The sequence below is a fragment of the Meleagris gallopavo genome, chromosome Z (assembly GCF_905368555.1).
Source record: "Meleagris gallopavo chromosome Z, MGAL_WU_HG_1.1, whole genome shotgun sequence".
Lineage (NCBI taxonomy): Eukaryota > Metazoa > Chordata > Aves > Galliformes > Phasianidae > Meleagris > Meleagris gallopavo.
The window spans coordinates 50,751,570-50,776,759 of NC_139435.1; the positions used below are offsets into that span (position 1 = coordinate 50,751,570).

The 25,190-nt window shown below is 37.3% G+C and overlaps 1 protein-coding gene across 9 annotated transcripts in view; it reads right to left on the reverse strand.

Annotated features, from left to right (window-relative positions):
• Positions 1-25,190, reverse strand: part of MCTP1 (multiple C2 and transmembrane domain containing 1) — a 257,514-nt gene that overhangs the window by 10,430 nt on the left and 221,894 nt on the right. For 6 of the 9 annotated variants that reach the window (XM_085212694.1, XM_085212691.1, XM_085212692.1 and 3 more), the window contains one exon: positions 3,140-3,202. The exons of 2 other annotated variants lie outside the window; for them this stretch is intronic. In XM_085212694.1, coding sequence (XP_085068820.1) covers positions 3,140-3,202 — 63 coding nt within the window. One more of the 9 variants, XM_085212696.1, reaches the window with a different exon arrangement.

Here is a 25,190-nt window from a genome sequence, read left to right on the forward strand (position 1 = left end):
AGAAAATATCACTTAATATTAGATCATTGAAGTTATTCTAGTGACACAGGTTCCGCAACTATATTGTCAAGAGTTGTAAAGATGTTGAAAGAGTTTAGACACAAAACACAGATTGTTGAAAAATAAACCATTTTGAGGAAGAGAAAGAGAGAGTGCAATAGTAAAACTATTTCCAGTGACTGAGTGTAACTTAATCCAACAATTCAGAGACACAAAAAAAGTCAGATTCTGAAGAACAATGAAAGGTCTTTTGTTCTCAGTTAAGATTAATAATGATTTATGTCACAAATAAATATTTCTGTGGATCACAATCATGACCACTAACATGTAGCACATTTAATGCTGTGCAACTGGGTGATTTTTAAAATTAGTTCTTTAATATTTATTACACTCTTGAGGAATTCACTGTATATCGTCCTCAGACATACAGCTTCTGAAGAGGTGCAGAATATATCTAATGCAGTTAATTTATGAACAGAAAAGACTCTTTTATTCATTCATGTAAAACTTATACTTCCAGTACAGGAGAAACATGAAAATAATCTGTTTTCTATTCCAGCAGAAGTAGGCAATATTTCATATAGAAATCATAGATATCCTTCTGCTTTTTAAATATATATAAGCTTTGTCTCTTCAGTGTAGATACACAAATTTTGCTCAGTTATCTTGATTTATAATTAAATTGTGTGAGAAAGGAATTATGCAAATATAACAAAAACAGTACCCTTTGTGACATCTCCAGAACCCAAGAGGAATATCTTTAAGAAATCCTGAGGCTATTTTTCTTTAAAAATATTTTACAAGACAAACTTGCACTTTTTTTTGACAATACATCTGCTTTAAATAATTCCCTTAACAAAAGCACACACACACATACAGACACAAGAGTAACAACAAAAAAGAAAGAGACAGAGAAAAGAACTTACAGAAAATTTGCTGACATATTCTAAGGAAGGAATAGACAAAACAGCACAGGAAAGTGGGGGCGGTCAGAAGGATCAGAGCTCAGCTTTACTTAAACTGATTCCACATGTCCTACAACTATTAGCTGCTTTTTATTTCTTTCTCCAAAGATTTGTGGAGAAAATAATCTGGGCTAGGGAAAGGCTGCAGTTACTTTCTTCCAGCAAGAAGCTGTGTTAGCAAATACAACTTAGGAGCCACCATAAGCAAACCAAGGCTCTCACTAATCCATTTTTCAAACACTACTGATATTCCCTTTCCAAAGAAAGATGGGCTGTAACTGGAATCAATTTCATCATTTGTATGGCTACAATTGCCAAATTTCTAGAAATAACTGCCATTTAAATAGAAGATAAAATTTATTATAAAAAGCTATCAACAGCTTTATCGTTATTTAATTTCTCTGATTTGTTTTCTTGCAGAAGGCTTAAGGTATCTAAAAAGCAAGATGTTTGCTAGAGGATGGCTTTAACTATAAACTGTGAAAGCAATGTCAAATTGCTATTGACAGTCTGACTGGAATTTACAAAAGGGAATGAACACAAAGTAAAGACTTGAAACCAAGTCTTCTTCCCCCTTTGCAGTAATATGTACATTACTGATTGATATACTGCTTGGCCAATAATAATATTTAATGCTTGTATACGGCTTTTAGCCAAAACTATATTTTTTATTCAGTGAAGCAAAACAAAGTAAATGACTTGTTCTAGATTGTATGGAACTGATTCACATCAAAACCTGAGTACAACGCATGTTGTCCAAATTTCTTTATTCAGTGCACTGTGCGTCTGGCCCCATGATAGAACAGGGTGATTTAGGGAAGGATTACACCTCTAAGCCCAAACCCTTCTCTACTCTAGGCTGAAGTGCATTTACAAAACAAACATTCCAAAAGAAAAAGAAACCAGGAGAAATAAATAAGCCAGAATCAAAAGTGAACTTTGCTAAAGTTAATGGAATTGAAAGAAGTGGGAGAAAAAAAAAAAAAAAGAGCTTTAAGAGATAGGAGATATTTTTAGGACACAGAATAAAGATCTGAATGCCTTCTAGTAGATAACTGTCTTGCTAATGAAATGCTACATTGAAGCTTACATTAGGCAACTGTCCTATTAATAAACAGAGATGTTGGAGAGAAAGGTATGGTCATAAAAACAAAAATCATACAAAAATCTGAGTGTTTCATCCAGAATATAGGCAAATTTTGAAACTTTGAGGAGATGCTCTCAGAAAGGATCTTCCAAAAATACTCTTTGTTGTCCAAGTGTGTATGATAAAGTGCTGCTGTAAGAACCAAAGTGACTGAGGCAAAACCAAACTGATTGGAACATCATGCCATCACTGACTGGGACCTAAATATTCACACACTGTGTTCTCAGAAAGTGTTATGGTCTTGTTGGTTGGCCACAAGAAGTTGCACACTATTCTTTGCTTGTGTCACTTACCTGTGGCTACAAAATCATTGGTGACAGTGAGGTCAGCGAGGAATTACTCTAATCATTCTTTGTCTGCTAATAAAAAAAATCTGTAAATCTCAATTATTTGAATAGTGTAGGAAAACTCTGATGAGGATTGCTGCAGTTTACTTCAACTAACAATTGATCTCAAAAGCAGATCTGCCCCATCTGTATGCATGCAACATCATCTCTCAGAGTGCAAGCCGTGTGCAGGGCTGCAGTATCTGGTAGACCTCTGAGCAATAGGTCCAGAATGTTGGTAGAAAAAGCATTATGCAGATTAATTCCTGCAGTGGGCATGGAGATAGCAGCTGCTGAATACTGTCCAAGGCCTGGTTGCTGCTCAAAAACCTGTGACTGGGGATTAATGGCCTCACCAGTCACCTCCTAGGCTCTAACCTCTTTTTTCTGGGAAAGTTGCTAAGAAGACAGCAAGCCTACATTAATCGGTTTCTGGAGGCATTTGATCTCCTCCAGGTCTTTTGAACTGCTATTAAAAGGCTTCAGACCTGGTGAAGGATACAGGCGTAAGTCATTATCTTTTTATCCGGGAAAGGGAAAGAGGACAGGCAACCATGACGATACTGTTATATTGAAGCATATTTGGAAGTGAGATCATGAGGTAAAGCTGTATGTTCTATATGACCTGGAAAGATACACTAGGTGACCTGAAACAGGCCTCCTCCATTATGTCTGTATCAGGTTGTTTTAACTGTTCTTACCTCTTGAAGGATGTCACATGTGGAGTACCATAACCATGTTATCTTGTCACTTCTGGGAAGACTCTTGAAGAGATTAAAATCCTTCAATGGGAGCTTAGCAATTTATAAGATCCCACCCTTCCACTAAGCCATCTTATAACTCTTCAGACCATATACTATTAGTTATTTTAAATACTGACTTACTGCATGTCACGTACTGGCATCTGTTCTCCTCTTAGCACCAATAACAAACAAAAGAAAAAAAAAGTCGAGATAGTTTTGAAACCATTCTGAAAGAGAACAGTCAGAGAGGGCTTTCCACTTTGCTAGTACAATTTAACATGTACATCATATCTCAGGGTTATCTTAGACAATTAAAATTGAGCTTTAAAACTGCGGACTTAGTTTTGACCTCAGTACTTGTTAATGCACATTCAGTGACTGTATTTGTAAAAAGCAGATCAGTTGTTTACAAATGATACATATTTCATCTGTAAGTACTACCTGCTAGCTTAGGTCTTTAGGCATGAATTTTACTATAGAGAACAACACGTAGATAATAGATTTGAAAATAACTGCTGATGAGCAAACGGAAATTAGACTGAGGATTTCTAAAATACAGAGAAAACCACATCATTATTAAAAGAGTAGGGTTTCACAGAAATAAATGGTATCTGTGGTCACGATTATTAAAGAAAGAAGCAATAAAATGTTATTACACACTGAGCATTCAATATTTTAAACAGCATAAAGCAAACACAATAGAAACCACATAAACGTGTGGATGAAAACACTGACAGTTCACTGTACAAGAAGACACCATGACTATGAGCAGAATATTACAACAATCTGTTCTTTCTCAAACATACAGTAAGAGTTGATAAAAATCATTTTGAACCTTCTGTAACTTTCTGGCACTACCACCTATCTAAAGAATTAGGCTCTTTATGTATATAATGAACAGCTGCAATACTAGAACATAAATATATAATTTTAAAAAAGTAATGAGGAACAGTACTAACTCTGGGGAAAAGGTGGTATTACAAGCTTTCTGTGAAGTAGAAAAAAAAATGGCAATTGACAATATAGTTCAAATGAAGGCTTTTTGGCCAATGCTTTTTATTTTCCCTTTTTTTCCTGGCTGCGTCATATAGTATTGCCTAATTCTGATCCTTCCTGATCTTTCCTTTACTGAACATTTTAGTACAGTTACAGCAACACTCCAGATAAAATAGGTACATGAATGCAGAAGAGCTCCATATTAATTGATTTGCCATTTCACTGAAGTGGGAGGAAACAAAAACATGAATTTGCATTGCATTATAACTTTTTGGCTAATGCCTTTAGTTGTGGTGACAAATTAAGCAATGTCAGTCAATGGTGTGAATACCGTGGCATGAGTTTGGTATGAACCTTAACAAATTAAGTCATGGTAGTGTCAAGCATTGCAATGATGAGAATCTACCAGTCGCTTTAGGTTCACATTTGAAAATCCTGGGAGGCAAGGGCAGATCTCCCTGGGAAAACCTCCATGCCCCCTGAGTGGTAGCATCCACTTTCCAGCACATACAGAGAAACTGCTTGCCCAAGGGGCTCTGTTTTCCTGCTAAGAGGAGGACCCTCCCCAGCCAGGAGGGGCACAGATAGGGGATACAGCTGCAGAAGAATGAAAAATAATACAAATATAGCACAAAGATCTCACTCTGACTCTACGCAGCTGATGCTGCCTACCACAGGTGGCTGCTTTCCCCCTTTTCCGGACTCCTTCCCGTTCCAGTAGGACAGCCATATCCCACTAGAAGGCCTGCTGCAGACATCCATCCACAGCACTGCAGATCTGTGGGCTTGTTGTGGATGGACAAGAGCCCTGGGAGGGAATGCAACTAAAACAGCTCAAACAGATCCAGTGAAAATTCCATGCCACTGGGTGGGAGAAGTGGGGGTGGATTTGACAGAGCTGCTGTTGTCAGGGACTGGCTGGACATTTGTTGGTTAGCCATAAACAAGTGCTTGTTGTATCAGTTGTTTTTCTTGATTAGTTTTGCTTTTCCCACATCTTTTATGTATTAATCTCAACTGATCATTTTTCTCACTTTCGGCTTTCCAGTTCCAAAATGCTTTTCTTAAGGAATTGGATCCAGACGAGAAAAATGCCTCATCCTCAGATAAGCCAGAGTAGGTTATCCAAAATCTTGCACTCTGGACATGAATCTGCAGCAATCAAGATGAAAATACAAATATAGGAGATTTAAGCACCATTATTATGGGAGTTGAATGTTTAAAGAAAATCTCCTTGGAAGTCATTTGAGACTGAATCCCACAGTTGTGACCAAAATGCTGACTGAAAGAACCACGAGCACTCAAAAGCAAAAAACAAAATACAATCATCATGTTATTAGCCCTATTTCAGTTCGAGACAAATCCTGACATGTCCAGAGCCTACTACTATGAAATAATGTTCCAAAGATAACGTAGACACATGCACATTTCAAATGGAAGCTACAATTATTCAACAGATCTATCAAATATTAATAAATTGCAGAAAGATTTCCAAAAATACTGCTTATTTAATATAAATTTCTTGGATAAATGTTCAAGCAGTGCTCTTGGAAAATTACTTAATGCAGAAAAACACTTTGGCATTTGAGGCAAAACAATATAAAAAAGAAGAAAAGAGCAGCATCTGGAAAAGTTCCCTGCAAATATTCTAGGCATACAGTGAGAAGGAGAGAGGTGTGAACCACGAATTCCGTATTCTTTTGGAAGAAAATCCAGAGAAAAGCCTGATAAAACTTCACTGCTCCTTTTCTCAGTATCTGCTTATTTCATTGACATGAAAGAAATCCCTCCTTGTTTACTCAGAACTACTGAAAATTTGGAAGAGATCTAAATCTGAGCCATCTAACAAAGGTTGCATGGCTCCGTGAATATGCAATGTAGGGTAATTTGTTACAATGTTATTTTAATGTCTAACCACTACAATACTCTGTTCTACATTAATTTGAAATAAGCTTCAGCATACCTAATGTCTCGGAAAAAAAAAGCACATATTTATGCTGGACCACAGTAAATTGTACTCTGAAAATCTCTGAAAATGTTCCAATAGCTTTCATTTCTGGTACTGTATTGTAGATTATAGTGCTAGAAAGCAAAAGAGTTGCTCAAAGGCAAATCTTTGCATAAATATCTTTTTTTTTCCCAATAAAACTAACTTTCGTAGCCAAACCAAAAACACTGTATACTGTATGTATATACTGTCAATTTACAATAAAAGACCTACTATTCAAAGCTACCAGCTTGTCTTTCATCAACTTACATGAATTTACTTTTAAGAAATCAATAATGCTTAGTTGAAAAGATAACGAATAGGGATACTGTAGGAAGAAAAAGAAAAGCAAATTACTGTTAAAATTAAATACAACATTTAGATGATTAATGTAATGTTAGAATGATAACTGAATAAAATAAATGGCCTGAAACATGGAAGTTTGCTAGTCCTTAGGCAATATTAACATGACCACTGAGTACTCATGACATAGAAGTTATATTGGATCACAAAGAACGCTGTTTACACAAAATCTTACAAACAAAGCAGGAAAAAAAGCTGAGATATCTAATTTACAGAAGATGAAAAATAAGTGTTTAATGGAATTTATGAGCTTTCCTAGAGAAACAAATAAAAGAAGTACTTTAACCAGTCACTCAAGCATTTCCCCAGACAACATTTTTTTCCTCATTGCCTCCTACCTTGCACGCTCTGTGTTTGGAAACTAAGAATTGCCAAGATCCACAGATACACAAAACCCTAGGAGGAGAAGGGCTAGGAAACCTGCTGGGAATAATAAGCTTGACAGCAAATCTACAAATCATCATAGTTTAACATTTCAGAGTGCGTATGAAGTATTAAGCAAACAAATGGATAAGTGAGCAAAAGGGGCACTCAGCAGCATTTAGCACGTGAAACATGCTAAATTGGCTTTCAAAACATGATGCATTCCTGTTGGAATCAGATCCTTTTTAACATGGGCTTCCTTTTAAGAGAGAAAACAGAACACCGAAAAGACGATTGGAGAGCATCTCCCTCCAAAATCCCTGATCCTTTCCTGACATTTTCACAGATGCCAGAAATCCATGGAGGATGACATCAACTTCAGAGCTTTGCTGGCACCGGCTGACCAGAGGAGGGTGTGAGCATGATGCCATCATCACCTGATTCCCTGATTCTGCCTTTGCCATCTAACTAACTGTGTTAGATTGTCACGATCCCTATACAGGCACAGTCTGTTTAGAATAACCCATTTTATTCCCGTAGTACTTTCCAGCAGAGAAGACTAATTAGGCCTCCATTAACTCTTCGTTTTAGTACCACTCACAGAAGGAACAATAACTAGTCAAATGCACTAGATTGCAAGAATTCAACAACAGCTCTCATCTTCCACTTTCAGCAAACAGTTTCTGCATCATTCACTGTCTAGTAAACAAAGTTTAAATGCTTTTCAGCCCTGGTTGTAAGCTCAGTACCCAGTCCAACAGCAGCAGGTAATAAAGCTGGTGCTGTATAATGTCTTTTTTCTCATGTGTGCCTGCTTTCCATAGATTTCATTATTTCTCCTAGATCTGCACTCATTGTTATATCCGGGGCATGGATATACTAAGTAAACAGGGAGAAGAGCTGTGAATTTTTTATCATCATTGAAATAACTGGCGGGGAGGATATACTGCATTCAACTTTTTCCAAAGAAAACAAGAAACACAGTAGATGTCACTCCTGCAGAAAAAGCTCGACACTATTCCATCCTGACAGTCTGAAATTAAAAACACAAGCACTTCAGGTATTTAGGCTTTGTGGCGTATCAGTTAGCAAACAGACCACAACAAGCACCTGCACTGGACTAAAGCAGCTTCTGTAAAGTGTCTCATTTGTGTTGGATGACCCAGGAGCACCCAGACTACAGTAAGGCTATTTGAAATTAAACATGTGGATGGATTGCTTGCACTCTCTGTTGCAGAGCAGTCAGCAGTGAGTACCCACAGTCAAAAGCAGAGGTCAAGCAGACACTTAGACAAGCCCAGATGGTTTTCAGGCACAGGGAGAATTGTGGTTTACTGGACAGCTCCTTCTTCCTTAGCAGTTCTTAATGGCTCTTCTTTCCATGAGCCTGTCCTCATTCTGAACACACAAAAGCTTTAAGCACTGCTGTGAGTAGTTAAACCATTTCAACCAAAGTTCCTTCAGAGCCTCTGGGCAAACACCACTCCGTCTCCCATAATTCAATATTGCTCATTTTGCTGATTCATTCTATAATTTCTCTTACTAACACTCCTAATTTGAAGCAGATTGTCTGTCACAGTCCCTATGAAAATCTCTGCAAGCTCTTCAACAAGTAATGCAGATGCAAGAAATAAGCAGTAGGGCTTAAATTCTAAGTCTACACACAGGTTGTTCTTCAAGTACCATACACAGATGTCTGAAGCTTTAAAATTATTTGTGACTGATTTCTTCGAACTTTGCAGATTGTAAAACCAATGCAATCAATATTAGAAAAGCAAATAATAATTTACAATGTTCTCAAAATAAATTTTTCAAACTGCTCCTAAGAGAAATAGGATATTAAAGTAATGAAGCCAGGAAAAATAGGTAAAAGAGCATATATATTTCAAAATTATTAGTGAACTATCGTAAAATTTGATACCAGACCTGATGTTATTTAATATATTTATTAATTCACATCAAAAAGAAGGAAGGTTGAACTGCCAACTTTATAGGTGACAGGATTACTTATGGAGATAATGTCAAATTTCCGAGGAATATAACCAACTTAAATGGATGACCGACAGTAATGATTTAACTTTTCCTAATGCCATTATATAACATGATGAGATAAACTCAGCTGAAGTACTGAATTCAAATTTAAAAACAAAAACAATAAAAAAAAAGAATCCAGAACATCCAGAAAAAAATCAGAGAGAAGTATTGAAATTATAGGAATTCACTGAAGAAAAATAAGACAGTAAGCAACAGAAACTAATATTACATTTTAATTTATGCAGAAGATGAATGAACACAGTCAAGATATTCAAAGCAATGAATGGTTTAGAGAAAGAAAATTGGGACTCTTAATTATTATCATAAGGCAATAGTGAGAAATGTTCTGTGAACTTGATAGGCAGCAGAGGTAAACTGACACAAGTAAATTTTCTATTCATACAACACAAAATTTACTGGTGGAACTCACTGCCAAAACAGCATTAATAGGAAGAGCTTAATAAAACTAACAGCAGAATTAATTATACAGATATTTTCCTATGAAGAAGATTATCAGCATAGCATGTAGAACAACTACTCGTCATTTTAGGCAAAAATACAATACAGTTAAAACTTCTGATGAAACTCATATAGACTTTGAATGGAGAGTAGAAGTAATCATGAAAATTAAATATGTAGTATGCATACAGAGCTGAAATCTTTCCTGTTTATTACTGAAATACTGTACCTTTGTTAAAAGGTCTCAAAATTCTAATATAAATACAAGTAATAGATGGACAGAACTATGGAAGTGCTGACACTGTAGTTGAGAACAAATAATGAGAAGTAACACCTGCTGCTTTCTAAAAAGGATTGCACAGATATGAATAAGAACAAAAACTCTCCTGCTTTTTCAGTTTCTATAAACAGTGAAAACAGAACTTCCAAAACCTGTCTGAACAGATATAAACAGATATAAATGCTTTTCAGCCACAGCTCTGACATCTAGAAGGAAAAACAAAAAAACAAACAAAAAAACTTCTCCAAATTCTACTTTTCCCATCTGAGAAGAATAAACAATCTTATCATGTTTTTTTCCAATTATGAAAATTAGAGCTAAAAGCACCTGAGAACTTGTGCTTTGAAACACAGCAGCAGTTTCCTTAGAGCTTGCTTACTTTTTACTTCCTGAGCTTAGAAATCAGCTCTTACCAGCCAATAGTGCCCCAAAAATTCAGTAGGAAATTCTTCCTCATCCTCTGAATAGAGCTGTACTCCCACCACAACCCCCAGCAGCTCTGAGGAAGCCAGCATTCAGAACTTACAGCTCTTTCACAGCATTGTGCTGTTTGGACTCAGCCCACAGATTCCATTCCTTTGTATTGACTTCAGTGTTTTTGATTTCTGTGCAGTGGAAAATACTAATGAATGCAGTGGAAAATATTAACATTGTACTACATGGGAGAAAAATGGAGGGAATTCACTAACAAGGCTTATCGAAAAACAGGGGAGCACAGAAGTGTGTAACATGCAAAGCACTTCTCTGCAGCACCCGTAAGCACCTGTGAAATGCCCCTGCAAGTTATGCTAAAGCAAAGGGAATACAAGGAAGCTACCGTGGCAACTGGAAATGACACATCTGATTGTGTGCCCTTCCATGGATTTGTTTGAGGTTGCTCCATACCACAGGGAGAGGGACTGAGCTCTTTATTAGCAGGATTATTAATATTAATAAGTGACAATGCCAATGACATTAATAATTAATAATAACGACCATTGTTACTAAGGCTTTTTTGTTGCTTGCTCTAAGAAGGGCCAGGGGACCTCTGAACGAGAGCATGGTGGGTCCAGCACTCTTGGCATAGGAGCCTACCTTTAGGCAGGGCTGGAAAGCCCATTAGTTTCAACAGAGAAGATGGATGAATAAAAGTGGAGGGCTACATTAACAATTACCTCCAAGCATGCAAGACAACAAAGCAAGCCTAGTTAAAACAGTGAAGTTAGTACTAGATAGGTACTATCTCTCAGGAAAGTAGCATAACAATCGTCACAGCTGCTGATTGTTATTTTTTGCCCTTCATACACATGAGTTCTACTGACTTTCCTTGTTCTGTTCTTAGCTGTATTTTGCAAATGCACAAGCATGACATTGTGTATGATGCACCATTCTGTAGAGCACTGCATGTCACGTTTTGGTGTTTTTTGGTTTTCAGTATTTCACATTGTAACATCATGTAGTGCACTGGGAGGTAAAATGTTAATGCTCCAATTCCGGTTACCTATCCCTATGCATTATGGAACTCATGGGATCTGGCCCTTCTGGGTGGGGCGGTCTCTCTTACTGCCTTGTAGTGGGTGCTGGAGGGTGCTTTCCTAGCTGTACCAAGCTCTTCACGTTTGACCCGGTCTCAGGAACTTTCTTTCTCTTCTATTTTATTTGATTTATTAGTCTCAATTTCAATTAGACTGTATTATATTGTGTTATCTTGCATTCCGATATCACAGTTAGTAAAATAAGTTTTCTTCCAGAGATGGTTGCTGCTGTTTTTTTTTTTCCTTCCTTGAGCTCAGCTCTCATCTCCCTGTCCCTTTTCCCTTTCCCTTCCCATTGTGTGAGGCTGGGGGGGCCCGGAGGCCTACTGCCCCCCTGTCACGGGCATAGATTGATCTAGTTAACTCCATGACAGTTTATAAAAAAATGACTGGATTACTTACTGTATGCATCCCAGCTTTAAGAGGGATGAGATCTGCTGAATGGCAAGAAGCTATTATTTAATAGTTGTCCATATGCTATTCTTTTTTTCAACTTCTCTATATGCCATTTATGTGTCTGAATATGTTTGCTGAACCTAATCAAGGTGTTGTGCTGAGCTTTCCCTCCCCCATCTTCCCTAATATTACAGAGAAAATTAGAAGTATAGTAAATAGAAAGAATTTTATTATCATAGGGGAAAGACCCACGCTATTAATCTGAAATATTATTAGGAAACTATGTTTCAATCTCATTCAGTACTTAATTTTCCTTACTGTTACTAAAAATGTTACTCCCGATAAACATTTGAAAAAGCTCAGCCACCATTTAAGTGGTTTAAAGAGAGATCTAAATCTGTAAAACAGTAGAGAGAACTAAATGCTACATATTATTTATAGTTTAAAGTGAAGGCAATTTAACATATCTAAGCACAGCTCCAGTTTCCTCCTTGAGTAGCAGAAGAATTGTACACAGAGAAAAGGAGGGAGAAGGAAGAAAATAAATAATTTGGTAGTATAAAAACCTGTCAAAGTACTAACAGAATGTAACCTGGCTAATGGATGTGGCTTTATAATCTTGTGCCAGGGCTCTGGCTACCCTTCTGCAAATCACAATTGTCCTTACATCCTCTGGTTAGGATATAGCTCTAAAATAAGACATTTGTACTGGCTCAGAAGAAATGCATGATGACTGGATTGTATCAACATCTCCAAATGGAGATGGAATAATGCTGCACAATGAGGTAGTAGAGTTATGCTGCAGTGTTCCCAGTAGTTGGCTAGCCTCTTTACATATAAATGATGGAGAAGGAAAAGCAGGATATTAGAGGAGCATAACTTTTATACTATTTCTTTCTGTTTCATTCCATCCTTGAGGAAAGAAAGCCTTTTTGATCTGTGAGAAGACATTACCAACCTTGTCATTGCAAATGACCTTACTAAAAAAAGTTTCAAGAGAAGGAATATTGAAATAAGAACTCAAAGACTTTAATTTTCTGTAGGATTCAATCCCACAGATTTCAGACTCTAATTTTACTATTCAGTATCTTTTTAAAAGAAAACATAATATATTCTGAACATTTTTCATGTTCAGATTGTGAAAATGTACTCTTCCAACCCACTTCCTAGGCCTCCTTCTTTTCTCTTCCTAGGAAATTAACAGGAGGTATAGAAACCATCCTGGATGTCCAAATCCTGATACTGACACTGGGAATCATTTTGATCAAAAACAGTTAGCACATGCTTTTAAATGGTAGTAGAGATTTTTATCAAAATTCTGACAGTGGCAATTGGGATGGTATACATAATGGTAAATCTTGTGATCTATAAATAGTCTGAGGTTTAAACTAAAAAAATCCTCCATTTTACAATGGGCAGTAGACACAGCATACGTGGTACTGACTGATGTCAGTGGTCTCCAAGTACCCTCTGACTTTCTCTGTCTGAATGTGAGAATAAACCTGCCTGTTTGGCCACTTTTTTCTTCAAATCTGCTCTGTCATTTACAGAGAATAGAAGATTAAAACAATGGTAATTATCAGAATCTATTCTCTTTTCAGTTTATAATGCATGTGTATCTTTCATTTCTCTCTTTATTTGCCATGATTATTGGATAGTAAATGTTACTGGAACAGTAAGATTGATAGATAATTCCCTTCAAAGTCTAAGGATTACTTTCATGCATTACTCCAAAACAGTCTTTAGAAATGCCTTGTGCTTAGTTTTTAAGTGCTGGTTCTGGTTGCTGAAACCTTTTCTAATGAATGTCTGATATCTGATAGACTTTAAACCATTCATTCTAATTCCCTCTTCATGTACTCTGGATATACTTTTTCCTGCCATTCTTTTCTTTTTTGTTGTGGAAATCTGTTATTCTCATTAAGCTTTTTACCTTGTGAATGTGAACTCTTTTTTGCTCTCTTTGCCTAAAAAGTCCTAATGGTACTTGTAATCAGGTACTGTCAATTTTTTATTTTTTTTTCATTGTTATTACGTTTGTCATAACCTTTGATCTTCAAGTAGTCTCACAAAGCTCCACAAAAAGGCATTTTTTCTTCCCAAATAATTTGTGAACACAGATCACTTAGCATTTCTGAACTTCAAACTGTTTTGTGAATTTGTGGGACAAAAATAATCCCTTTGGTACAGAACTGTAATCACTTGGCCACAAATTCCAGGTTGCTTTGTGCTGATTTTCTTAGACATGATTTGCCCAAATCACATCTATACTTTCAAAATGCTTCACAAATACAGAGTTCTACAGACAATTTGCTAGTGAATTCTTCACTGTGCTCACTAAGTGAAAGACAATGGACTACACAGCCATGTTCCTTCTCTTCTTCTCCTTCCCTTCCCTTTCATCTGACTCACTTACTCCATATTTTCTCAAATGGTTTCTATACAGTCCTGCTCCTTATTAAACAATAATTTCTTAAAATGATTAATACTTCTGATGAATCACAGAAATGAACAAAAATAATAGAAATTCACAGGTTTTCCCCCTCCCTGGAGTCTCACAGTATGCTTAGCCAACACCTGGAGACAGGTAGTAGAAGAAATGCTTAATGAAAAGATAAGAGACCTTACTCTCTTCAGTCCAGCTCAGGACACTTGTACAGTCTTCTGAATGTTAACAATCTGAAACCACATTCTAAACATCTTAGAATTAAAAAAAGAACAAAGAAAAACCTTTGCAAAACATTCCTATGCATTTGAGGTTCTTCCAGTAACCCTTGTTAATGGCCAGGTAGAACAATATTAAAACTTTTCCCCAAAAAACTTTAAAACTCAGTAGATTCTGCTTCTCTGAAGTGACATCTGAGCTCCTTTTCAAAATGACAATTTGGAAATACAGTACATGTTGGACTTTCCTTGTATAGCTCTTTCTGTAGGCTACCAAGAGGGGTCACACTGTTCTTTGACTATACTAGTAGAGAAAGCCACAGTTAGATGACTAGAAAAGATACTTATCAGGGAATTTTTTTTTTTTGTGGGAGGCCTTGAATCTGTGGGCTAGAAAGCCACTTTGCATGACTGAATTTTGTGATAAGCCATACTGAAGGAGATCTGGTAAACACTAAGGTGAATCAATAATTTATAGTTTCTTTGTTCTTGTAGGGAGTGAGAGGTTGCAAACCTTTCCCTTTGAGCTATCACCTAAAACCTCTCAGTTCCTCTAAGTGCAATCCATTTCTCCAACAGCAGACGTGAAACCAAAGGAACTGAAATGCTTGAGTTTCAGAGCGTGAAGAGTCACGTAAAGAGGACAGTCAAAGACAGCCCAAGGGGCCTTAGTTAACTTCGTTCCTCAAGTTTCTTCCCTCAGGCACCAGTAATTACATTTCTGATTAGATTATTTTGAAAAGCACCTGCAATCCTGTTTGAATACAATTGTTGGTAACCTATTGTAGTTCCTCTCCATTATCTGCAGGCATTGGTTTGCCTTTGCAAACCAGCAAAAAAACCCACATGCAGCTGTGTTTTGAACACTTTAAGTCCATTTTCAAATAAACAGACAACATTCCACTTGGGAAAAGAACACATCAGCACTCACAGGAAATGCCAGTTCTATATTTATGCCCTAAGGCTTCAAAATTCAGCATAAAACTTAATAACAAAAACACCAAAAACAAACAAACAAAGACGGTGTTAGGACACACTCTCTTATGAATCAATTTAATCTGAGTAAGATGAGTGAGAAGGACTGCTCAGTATAACAAATGTTTTAAGAAATTATCTAGTAATAACATGGCTCTTGGGTTACATTATATAAAGTAATTTTTGATAATGCATCTTTAAGCTTTCCCTGAACAGACGATAAAAACATAGTTTTTAACAGACTGTCCAGAAGCCACAACTATTACTATGCCAAGCATTCCTTTATCAAAATGCATGGGTGTATATTATACTTAAGAATAAACAGCTGAGTAAACTGTTTCTTGATTTCACTATATGCTACATATTGATCTAAAATATTGAGGCAGCATTTGTTCTTTGAGAGTGGAAAGGAGCAGAGCAGGCACTTCTCAGAATAGTCATGAAAATGTTTTGATGCACTTACACATATTTCCAATTCACCTCCAAAGTTTTAAACAACCCAGCGAGAAATCGATCTCCTACGCAACAGCAGAGAAAGTATGCTGAAGGATTTCTTCTTATTCCATCCCTACTGATAATTAAAATGCTAACCAAGCAATAATTGAAGACCAATAAAGATCTTTTCCATAGCTGAATTTAAGTTATTGGTAATACCATATATTAAAGAAATAACAAAACACAGCTGTATATGCTGAAGCAAGAGGAATTGAAACATTTTTTAGTATAAAATACCAAAAAAAGCACATCTGCTGAGCAACCGATCTTAAATCACTATTTTTGACTAAAGGAAAGCATGAGATGGTGTTTTGACTTTTTCACACTGTTAAAGAAAAACAGAAAGCAACACCTTTTTTGATAAAACCCTTTTTTCCTCAGATTTCTCTGTTACTTAGATGACACTAGGTATCTGTTACATTACATTAATGAACAGTGTCCATTTTGCTTTTCTAAGCTTGTTAGTCTTCAGAACAATAACAGTTCACTAATGCAAAAACTGTTTTTCCCACCTTGGACTTTGTTACTTTAGCACTCAAGCAGAATAACAAAACATAAAAAGCAAAAGGAAGTGGGAGCAAAAAGGAAGAAGACAATATACTATAATATTTATTAGCAATTTATCTTATATACTTTTTGAAATGTGTGGAAATAATCCAGAAGCATTCTTCAGCTCAATTACTTACAAATAAGTTATCTGTAGAATCAAGTAAGTCTGTCAGTTGTGCAAGTTTATTTTACCATGTGCTATCTCAAGATAAGCAGGTCTGTAATATTAGATTTCCACTGACATAATTGTGCATGAACTCTGATCTGATTTAGTATTACATGGTGCAAAAGGTGACACATTTTTTTTTACTACAGCATTAGAAAAGGAAAGGAATTGTCAGCATATGAAATCTGAGGAGTCTGATTGAAAGACTGGGAGACTTTCAGGTCAACTCAGTGGAAAAGTAACTAGCTCAACTACCCCAGGCACTAAGCACATTGACGAGCAAACTGAATAGCGAGTGTAGTTACTCAGCTAGACAATCAATAACAACACTGCATTATCAGACTGCTACAGCTGTATTTTAACCTATCGTATTACCTCATCTGTTCCCAGACCAGTCAAACATACATTTGTTGATCATGCAGATAACACAGATACCACTCCAGTCCTTAAGTCACACTTAATACTAAGCCAGAGTGGTAAAACAACCATTTATTACTTTTCTATATGCCATAAATTCTAATTTTCAACTCTGTCTAAATGGTACACTAAAGGCTATATTCAAAACATTATAGAGACAGTGAAGCCAAGCCAAGTGAGATCTGAGACTGGCTCTGAACATGCCCATGCAACCAGCCCTTGCTCCCCAGCGTGCACCTGTTCAAGACCTGATGGCCTCTCCCTGCCTCTTCTTGCCATTCCTTGTGGTATTCTTGCCCACTTGCTGTCACAGAACATCCTGCTCCCAGCCCATGTTGTCTGCATTTTATTTTTTTGTGTCGTCACGTCTCCTTCTTCCTGTCCCAGCTCCTGCTGCTGAAGGCTCTTCATGCAGAGCTGCTCCCACAAGGTTCATACCTGAGCACGTCTTCACAGAAATGTTGGAGAACCAAAACAAGAAACACGTCCAGCAGTTAGGCCAGCATTGGACCCAGTTAGACTCAACAACAGGCCACCGCAGCCATGGCAGGGCTTGGTCCACCTGAGGGATGCTCTAAGGAATCTAGATTCTCCCAACATGCCCCTAAACAACCCATACAGAGACACAGTTTCACAGGAATCAGGAAAGTCTCATCCTTCACATTATAGCCATCTATCTGCCAGCCTGTTTTCAAGCCTCTGCTAGCCATGGTCCCGGAGGGTAGATTTCAACAGAAAAATGTATTTTTTTCACACTGAAAAAGCAATATATTTTTCCCTACACTAATGCTTTGAAATCTATAGAGCTGCTTTAATGGAAAGTCCCCATGTTTAAAGAATTGGTTGGCAAGCTTTATTATGCTGAACTCTGAGCACTAGAAAATCTGGTGCACAACTGATCTCAAAAGACACCAAAACCAAGAAGCTACAGAAACAAAGCACCAAAGGCTGCTTTATCCTCTATCCCTCAAAAAGTCAGAAAGAGATGCAAGATGGAACAAAGGACAGAAGCCCTCTTCTTCAGAGAAGCTGTCTGACCTGCTAGTACTCAAATTCGCTTATCTTCTCCAAAAGATAAACATACTGCAGGGCAATAGAGTAGAAGACATCTAGTAGAAGAACTCCAATGGGAAAGTCTCCAGACATGTGAAGTCTATCACTGGGAGTTGTATGTCTATGAGCATCTTCTGGAAAGGAAGAAAAACATTACCCCTTTCTGAATGGAAACATATCTGAAGGTCTCTAAAGTAGATGGTCGCAGCAATTCATTGAACAGATAATCATCTGTTCTGCTAAACTGCAATACTTTTGCATCTTCTATAGTAGGGATCAGTAAATGCATAAAATTTTTATCTGCAAAAGTAAAAGAAAGAATAAAGCCAATTACCTGCTCCATTTGTCCACAAGCTTTATTTACATCAATTTACCTGTTTCCCTGCCATAGACCACTCCCTATTGCACTGCATTATGCCTTTGAGAGCTCTGCTGCACATGGCCAACTTTGTCCTTCCATTCCACACCCATCTGGGAGAAGGTTTGCACTTAAATTCTTTGGGATAAAGATGCCTGTTTTATTTTGCCAGGATTATATTTTCTGGATGATCAATCCAGCACATCCTTCACTGATCCACACATCAATGTTAAGAAAATAATGTAAAATCTACTGACACATTCATATTTCAAACCACACACAAAATATATTCGTATTATTTGCAAAAATCTGCAATTTGTTTTCCCAGAATCCTGTATCTGTCTGCAATATCTGATCAACTGTCCTTCCAAATTTTTGTAGCTCACATTGCAATTTTTCTTACAAGCATTTCAGTGAAACAAAAATCACTGACTGGCTTTAAAGGCAGATTTTCAGCTGTGTTGTATAAACACAAATTTTCAGTTGTGCTGTGTGCAACCTCCAGCTGCAAAGCACATCTGAAAACACAGACTGTGACGTGCTATCCATTTTGCAGAGAGACACATTGCTGGGCATCATCATCTTCTGCCATTCCTTAATTTACACTCATGTATGCTGTGTCAGGTGCTCATCCCACTACCAGGGACAGGGTCCACACTGCATTCACACTAACACATCTCAAACCAACTCACTCTTCTACCAGGTTTCCAAATTTGTGTCTTACCTATTACCATTTCTGCCTTCTGTGAGACTTGGATGAAGACCTACTCTATATCATGGACAATACATTTGGCTGTAGAACAAGTTCAAGAAGTGTCTCTCTAAAACAGGCATTTAAGACTGCTCTTTGATAAAGTGGAAGACTACAAGTAAACTTAACGAAGTATCCAAGGGGCTGACAAATACTCAGGTATAGGAGGTAGACAAGCTTGCCTGCAGTTGTAGGTTTGTGACAGTGGCCTAAACCCTCATCTCATGAGTCTGCATGGAAAAATACATTAAAAAAATATGTTAGAAAATGAGAAATGGCCTGTTCTCCCTGCATTTGAAGCTGTATAACAAATGAATGCCTTTGCAGCTAAGGAGCCAAACAACAGAATCACAGAATCACAGAAACACCAAGGTTGGAAAAGACCTACAAGATCATCCAGTTCAACCATCCACCTATCACCAATAGCTCTCACTAAACCATGTCCCTCAACACAAAATCCAAACATTCCTTGAACACCTCCAGGATCGGTGATTCCACCACCTCCCTGGGCAGCCCATTCCACTGCCTGACCACTCTTTCAGAGAAATAGTGTTTCCTAATGTCCAGCCTGAATCTTACCTGGAGCAACTTGAGGCCATTTCCTCTCGTCCTGTCACCTGTTACATGAGAGAAGAGGCCAATTCCCAGCTCACTACAACGTCCCTTCAGGTAGTTATAGAGAGCAATAAGGTCTCCCCTGAGCCTCCTCTTCTCCAGACTGAACAATCCCAGCTCCTTCAGCTGCTCCTCATAAGGCCTGTGCTCCAGACCCCTCACCAGCTTTGTTGCCCTTCTTTGAACCCGCTCCAGGGCCTCAATGTCTTTCCTGCAGTGAAGGGCCCCAAACTGGACACAGTAGTCGAGGTGCGGCCTCACCAGAGCTGAGTACAGGGGGACAATCACTGTCCTGTTCCTGCTGGCAACACTGTTTCTGATGCAAGCAACCTGGACAATGACAAAGCTTTGGCTCAGGGGTGACTCCTTCCTGAGTCACTGAGAAGACCATACAGATGCTTTTCCTACACCTCATTTCATACAGACACTTTTTGAGGAACTTAGTAAAATCAAACCTTTGCCTAGTTTCAAACACTTCAAAATGTTAAGGAGTAATACTAAGGCTAGAGGAAAAACGTAGGACAAAATTATGTCACATTCTGAAACAGTTAACATAATTAAGACATGCTCTTCATTTGATTTAATAATTTATTGAATTATACTTGGATTACTTAATAAATGAAGAACATTACCCACACTATATTCGTCACAGGTGAAAAAATCTCACATATATGAAGGAGTGTAATTCATTCAATAGTTTACAGTTTCACAGTCCTCCAGAGACAATTTCACACACCTTGGGCACCAAAGACAAATCTCAGGTTCTGATCTCATTAATTTGTTTTACTCCACTAATTTTGATAGCATTGCAAGAATGCACTGAGAGAAACAGCCTGATCTTGCTAAAACTCAATTTGTGAGGTGGCTTTCAGTCATCCGTTTGCAAAGATGCACACTCTGATCATGAAGTACATTTGATGTCCTTTCCTGAGTAGGATGAAATTGATTTTTGGGGAAGTATGAGTATGAGTATGAGTATAAGCCTGTATGAAAGGTCCACGCAATATAAGGTACATCCAGGCTATGGTCGGCTCAAAAGTAGGATGACCAAAAGATCAGAAAATAGAATCAGGTGATATTCCAGTTTATGCCCTGAAGAAGCCTACCTATCCCCCATTCTACTTCATACAACCATGATACAAACATCACAGTCCTTACCATTGCCTCTCTGTGAACAACTAAACTGAGCTAAAACAAACTACACTGAGAACCTTTGACTTTTGCTGCAGCTACTTATTTTTCAGACTGATCAGTTCTAGGTTTGTTTCTTAAGTACTGACAATCTAGCAAAGTTTTTAGGGGACTGCAGTTTCATATGCTGTTTGAATGGAAACTCTTAAAATTTCAGTATTTACAGTTGGTGTTTGTATGTTTCATGAATGCATCATTCTAATGGTGGAATAAAGCCACAGCTTAACCAATGTACTTATCTGTTACATTTTGGAATTTTCTCTTTTTACTTCACTCACTACCTGTTCCTTTATTGTTTTCCCACTATTTATTTTTTAGGAACTTACTATGACTACAATAAGCTGCAATCTTATCTTTTATAGAATACAGTATCTGCTGCAGTGGAGTTACCTATTCTTTGCGATCTACTCATGGTAAAAAATGCAGGAGATGGTTTATGAGTGTATCTTGCCTTGAAAACAAGGCTGTTACCTGTTGGCCAAGATGATTACAAGTTTTTAACTTGACTCAACTATTTTTCAATACAAAAGTTTCCAGTAATCTTGAAGCATAAGAACATTGACTGAGAACTGCAAAGTATTTCTGAAATAATGGAAGCCTAAAGAGAGAATAGCTGAAAGCGCAAATGATTTGTATATTCTGTATTACTAAAATATTGTTGCTGTCAATAAAATGTTAAAATAGGATAGTGTTCATATCATGAGTCTTCCTCCACTAAAATCCACAATAGTGGTGTCTCTTGCTGTATCAATTCTGTGGCCTGCTATGTGCTTCCCAGACAACGCCGAGCTGAAATTCTTCGTGAATATCTGAAATCTTATGAGAAACTTTTTTAAATAATAAACTTACGTGAAAAGCATATTACATACATAGATTATGCCCACTGACCACTACATTATTATTACATAACTGTTTTAAAAAAATTTTGGTAGGTTGTTAATTACTCAACCTCAAGTAATTCAGCTGACCTCTATTTGCTAAGGTAGCGTGTAAGCCAGTGTATGGAAGGGAACCAAAAAGTAAGGAGAGAGAGGAGAAAGAAATCAGATTAAACTGTAAATCTGTGGTTAGCACAGGTTTAGCAAGCCGTATAGAACATATGGAATAAAGAATCTAGTGCAAATTTCTTTGAAAACTAGTATTAAACCTATAACAAATGCCTGAGCCAAACAAATCTCAGTTCCTAGACACATTATGTGACAAACAAAATTAGAAAAAGAGTATTCCACCTTAAACACTACTTTGTAACTGATACAGCAAAAAGTATACTCTCCGTTTTAAACTAGTCATATTGAAACTGAAGATGAAAATGAATATCCCCCAGTTAAAAACACATCTTGTGACCTTGAGTTGACAATACTGTCTAACTTAATTGCAGCAGAGGTGTGTTTTTTTTGTTTTTTTTTTTTTAAGTTAATAAAATCCAGAATATTAGAATGAGATTAAGCAAACTGCATTGTAAGTGTTTATCTACCCTGTCAAACTCCTCTCAGCAATACATACAATACCACTGGAATAATACATTACTTTAACTAATTACATGCACTCCACTATGTATCATCCTCAGTTTATTACTTCTGTAGCTGTGCAATTTGGACTGTCAAGCAATAGTCCTCTTGCACGTCCCACAGCCTACATGAGCGTGTGTTCATGTGGACCTCATCAAGTAGCTGAGGAGCTGCCCTTTCACTGCGAGCAAATGACTAATAGCTAAGCTGGCTCTAAAGAAAGACACTTTTCATAATCACCCAACAATCTGCTAAGCGAAAACATATGGATAGGCTTAGGTAAAGCCTGGCAGGGGTCTTTGCAGAATAGAAAACAGGTGCTGCAGTTCTGTGCCATGTAATACCCCATTTACCTTTAAGTACAAAAGTTACAGGACTAATAACTGCCACGTGGTAATCAGGGAAAGCTAAGACACTAGCCATGGTCAAACATCTGGGACATATTTTACATACTGGCAACATATGCTTCATTTTCAATTAAAGTGAGGCTTTGGCACATTTATTAATCTACTTACTTTTATCACATCAGAAGACTCATTGACTTGACTTTTCTATTTTACCATATGAAAAAACAGAGAAATAATAAAAGCCAAAGGTCACTACCAGCTGGTGTTACAAAACACGTGCATGTTTTCTCACCAAATTTTGTTCTGCACACAGCTTTAGGAAAACACAGAAATAACTTAAAATAATATGAAATGGCACTCTTTACATTTTGACAGAAGGATGCAAAAGGACCGGCAGTAGTTGACAGGGCACGTCTGAGTGCATCACAAAGGAAAAACCACTCTAACACACATCTAACCACAGAAAGCTGTTTGAATGATGCGCTTATGCTTTATAATCTAGCCCAGTGCTAAATAATGCCCGCTGTGAGGAATGCTGAATACACATGGAAGTCCACACATTTTTAAGAAGTGTAATTTTCCGCTCATACAGTGTATTCAGTTATGAGAACTCAAAATGTTTGCAGTAATGGAGACAGCTTTGAATTCATAAAAATATTCCTAAACACCTTCTGTGTAGAAAGACACTTCTTAAATATTCAGTAAAGTATTTACTTTTATTCAGTGTTGGTAATTGTATCCAGAAATATATACGAATTCTGTTGTCACTTTGAGAAAGCTAAATACTTGATCACGACACTGAAACCTCGAGCGGTACTTCCAACTGGGTATGTCTGCCTGGCATCTGCTAATAGCCACAAAACCGGATGGGCGTGCTAGCGAGAGGGGGCATGTTCCCACCCTCACCATCCTCTCTTAGGGAGTTTGTTTAGCAATTTCTAAAACAACTAGGCTGTAACTACACAGGCTGACTTAAACTACAGAAGCAGTCAAGCATTATTTTTTTGTGAACTAATCACAGTTATTTAAAATATCCAGGAATACACATACTGCTGGGACTGTACTTTTGCACTAGCTCTAATAATAAAGCAGGAGCAAATAGGAGAAAATGGCCTCAAATGGATGGCAGATCAGTGTTTATCAGAAGAGAAATGATGATTCAAAGCCAGCATGTTGAGTTAAAATACAAGCTACATGGCTGACCTTTGCAATAAATCATATATTTTATTGCCAGAAGTGCATGCTCATATCATTTAGTGTTAAAAACCATCACCTACGTGTTTCGTAAAAGAAGGTTTTGTTGCTGCAGTGTTTGCCAATTCTGAAATGATGTAGCTAACGATTTAAGTGATGTATAGAAGAATTCCACATAATATCTTTCTGTCAGTTGTAAAATGTTTGAGCTGGCAATAGAATGAGGAAAATACTTTTTTTTTTTATCACCTCTCAGATCTTAGGTGTTAGCTAACAGAAAAATAATCATTCAGGAGATTAACTAATCACAGAGAATTTTCTGACATTTCAAATGCTGCTGCCAGCATATGAATTCTTACAGTGGTATATAACTGTACATCTCAACTAGAAACAAAGGTCAAGGGCATAAATTAAGATACGCTGTTTTTTCTCCTCTCAAAAAAAAAAAAAAATCACTGCATTTTTATAACTTTCTATAAGCAGGAAAACATCTGTGAAGGACAAAAACATCTGCACCTTAATTTATATTTCTTGTAAAATTGTGGGGTTTTTTCCTTTTCTTTCACAGATATCATCTTACTGGTATGAAAATACCAGAAATGACAGGACTTTCTGCTCTGTACTTGTTTTGTCAGAAAGCTGTCCCGCCAGCGCTAGCCATTGCTTTCGCAGTGCAAGGTCATTCTAATTTCTTCTCTCCATTTTTCCCTTCTCCCTGGGGGACAACCAATCCGAGCAGTCCCATAGCTTGGCTCAATAAGATGTGGAAACGAGCTGTTATTTACTGTGGTTGCAATCTTCAACCCAATCAGCAGCCTCCAAAGTGAACCACGTTTCCTCAAATAGCCAAATGATCTGCAATAGTTTCTCAGCTTGCTGGGCCACAACTCCAGCTTCAAATCAAATGGATGCCTATGAGAATTGTGATTATTTAAATGTCATACAGAGTGCAAAACATTTCAGCCATTCTTCTTCCAAGTAATCCTTTGAAAATTATAGATGTCAATATCCTCTCTTTAACCAGTATGGAGTTGCTATTTTTACACCACTTTCCCCCTAAAGTGCAGCCCTATTTGTAATACTCAAGACAGGACAAATTTTTGTCCTTCAAAAACAGTTGTCACTGCAGTTATCTTCACAAGAGCTATCAAGTTCCAGACAAGCTGAATTATTTTTGTTCCTGGCAGAAAAAATATTTGACCCAGCTCTGGACCAAGGGAAAAAAAAAAAAAAGAAAGAAAAAAAAAAAGGGCAGGATTTATAGTCCTCTATCTTTTCCTGCAACACACAGTAGCATTGTTAGGATGATAAACAGCTCTGTCCAATTTTCTGGA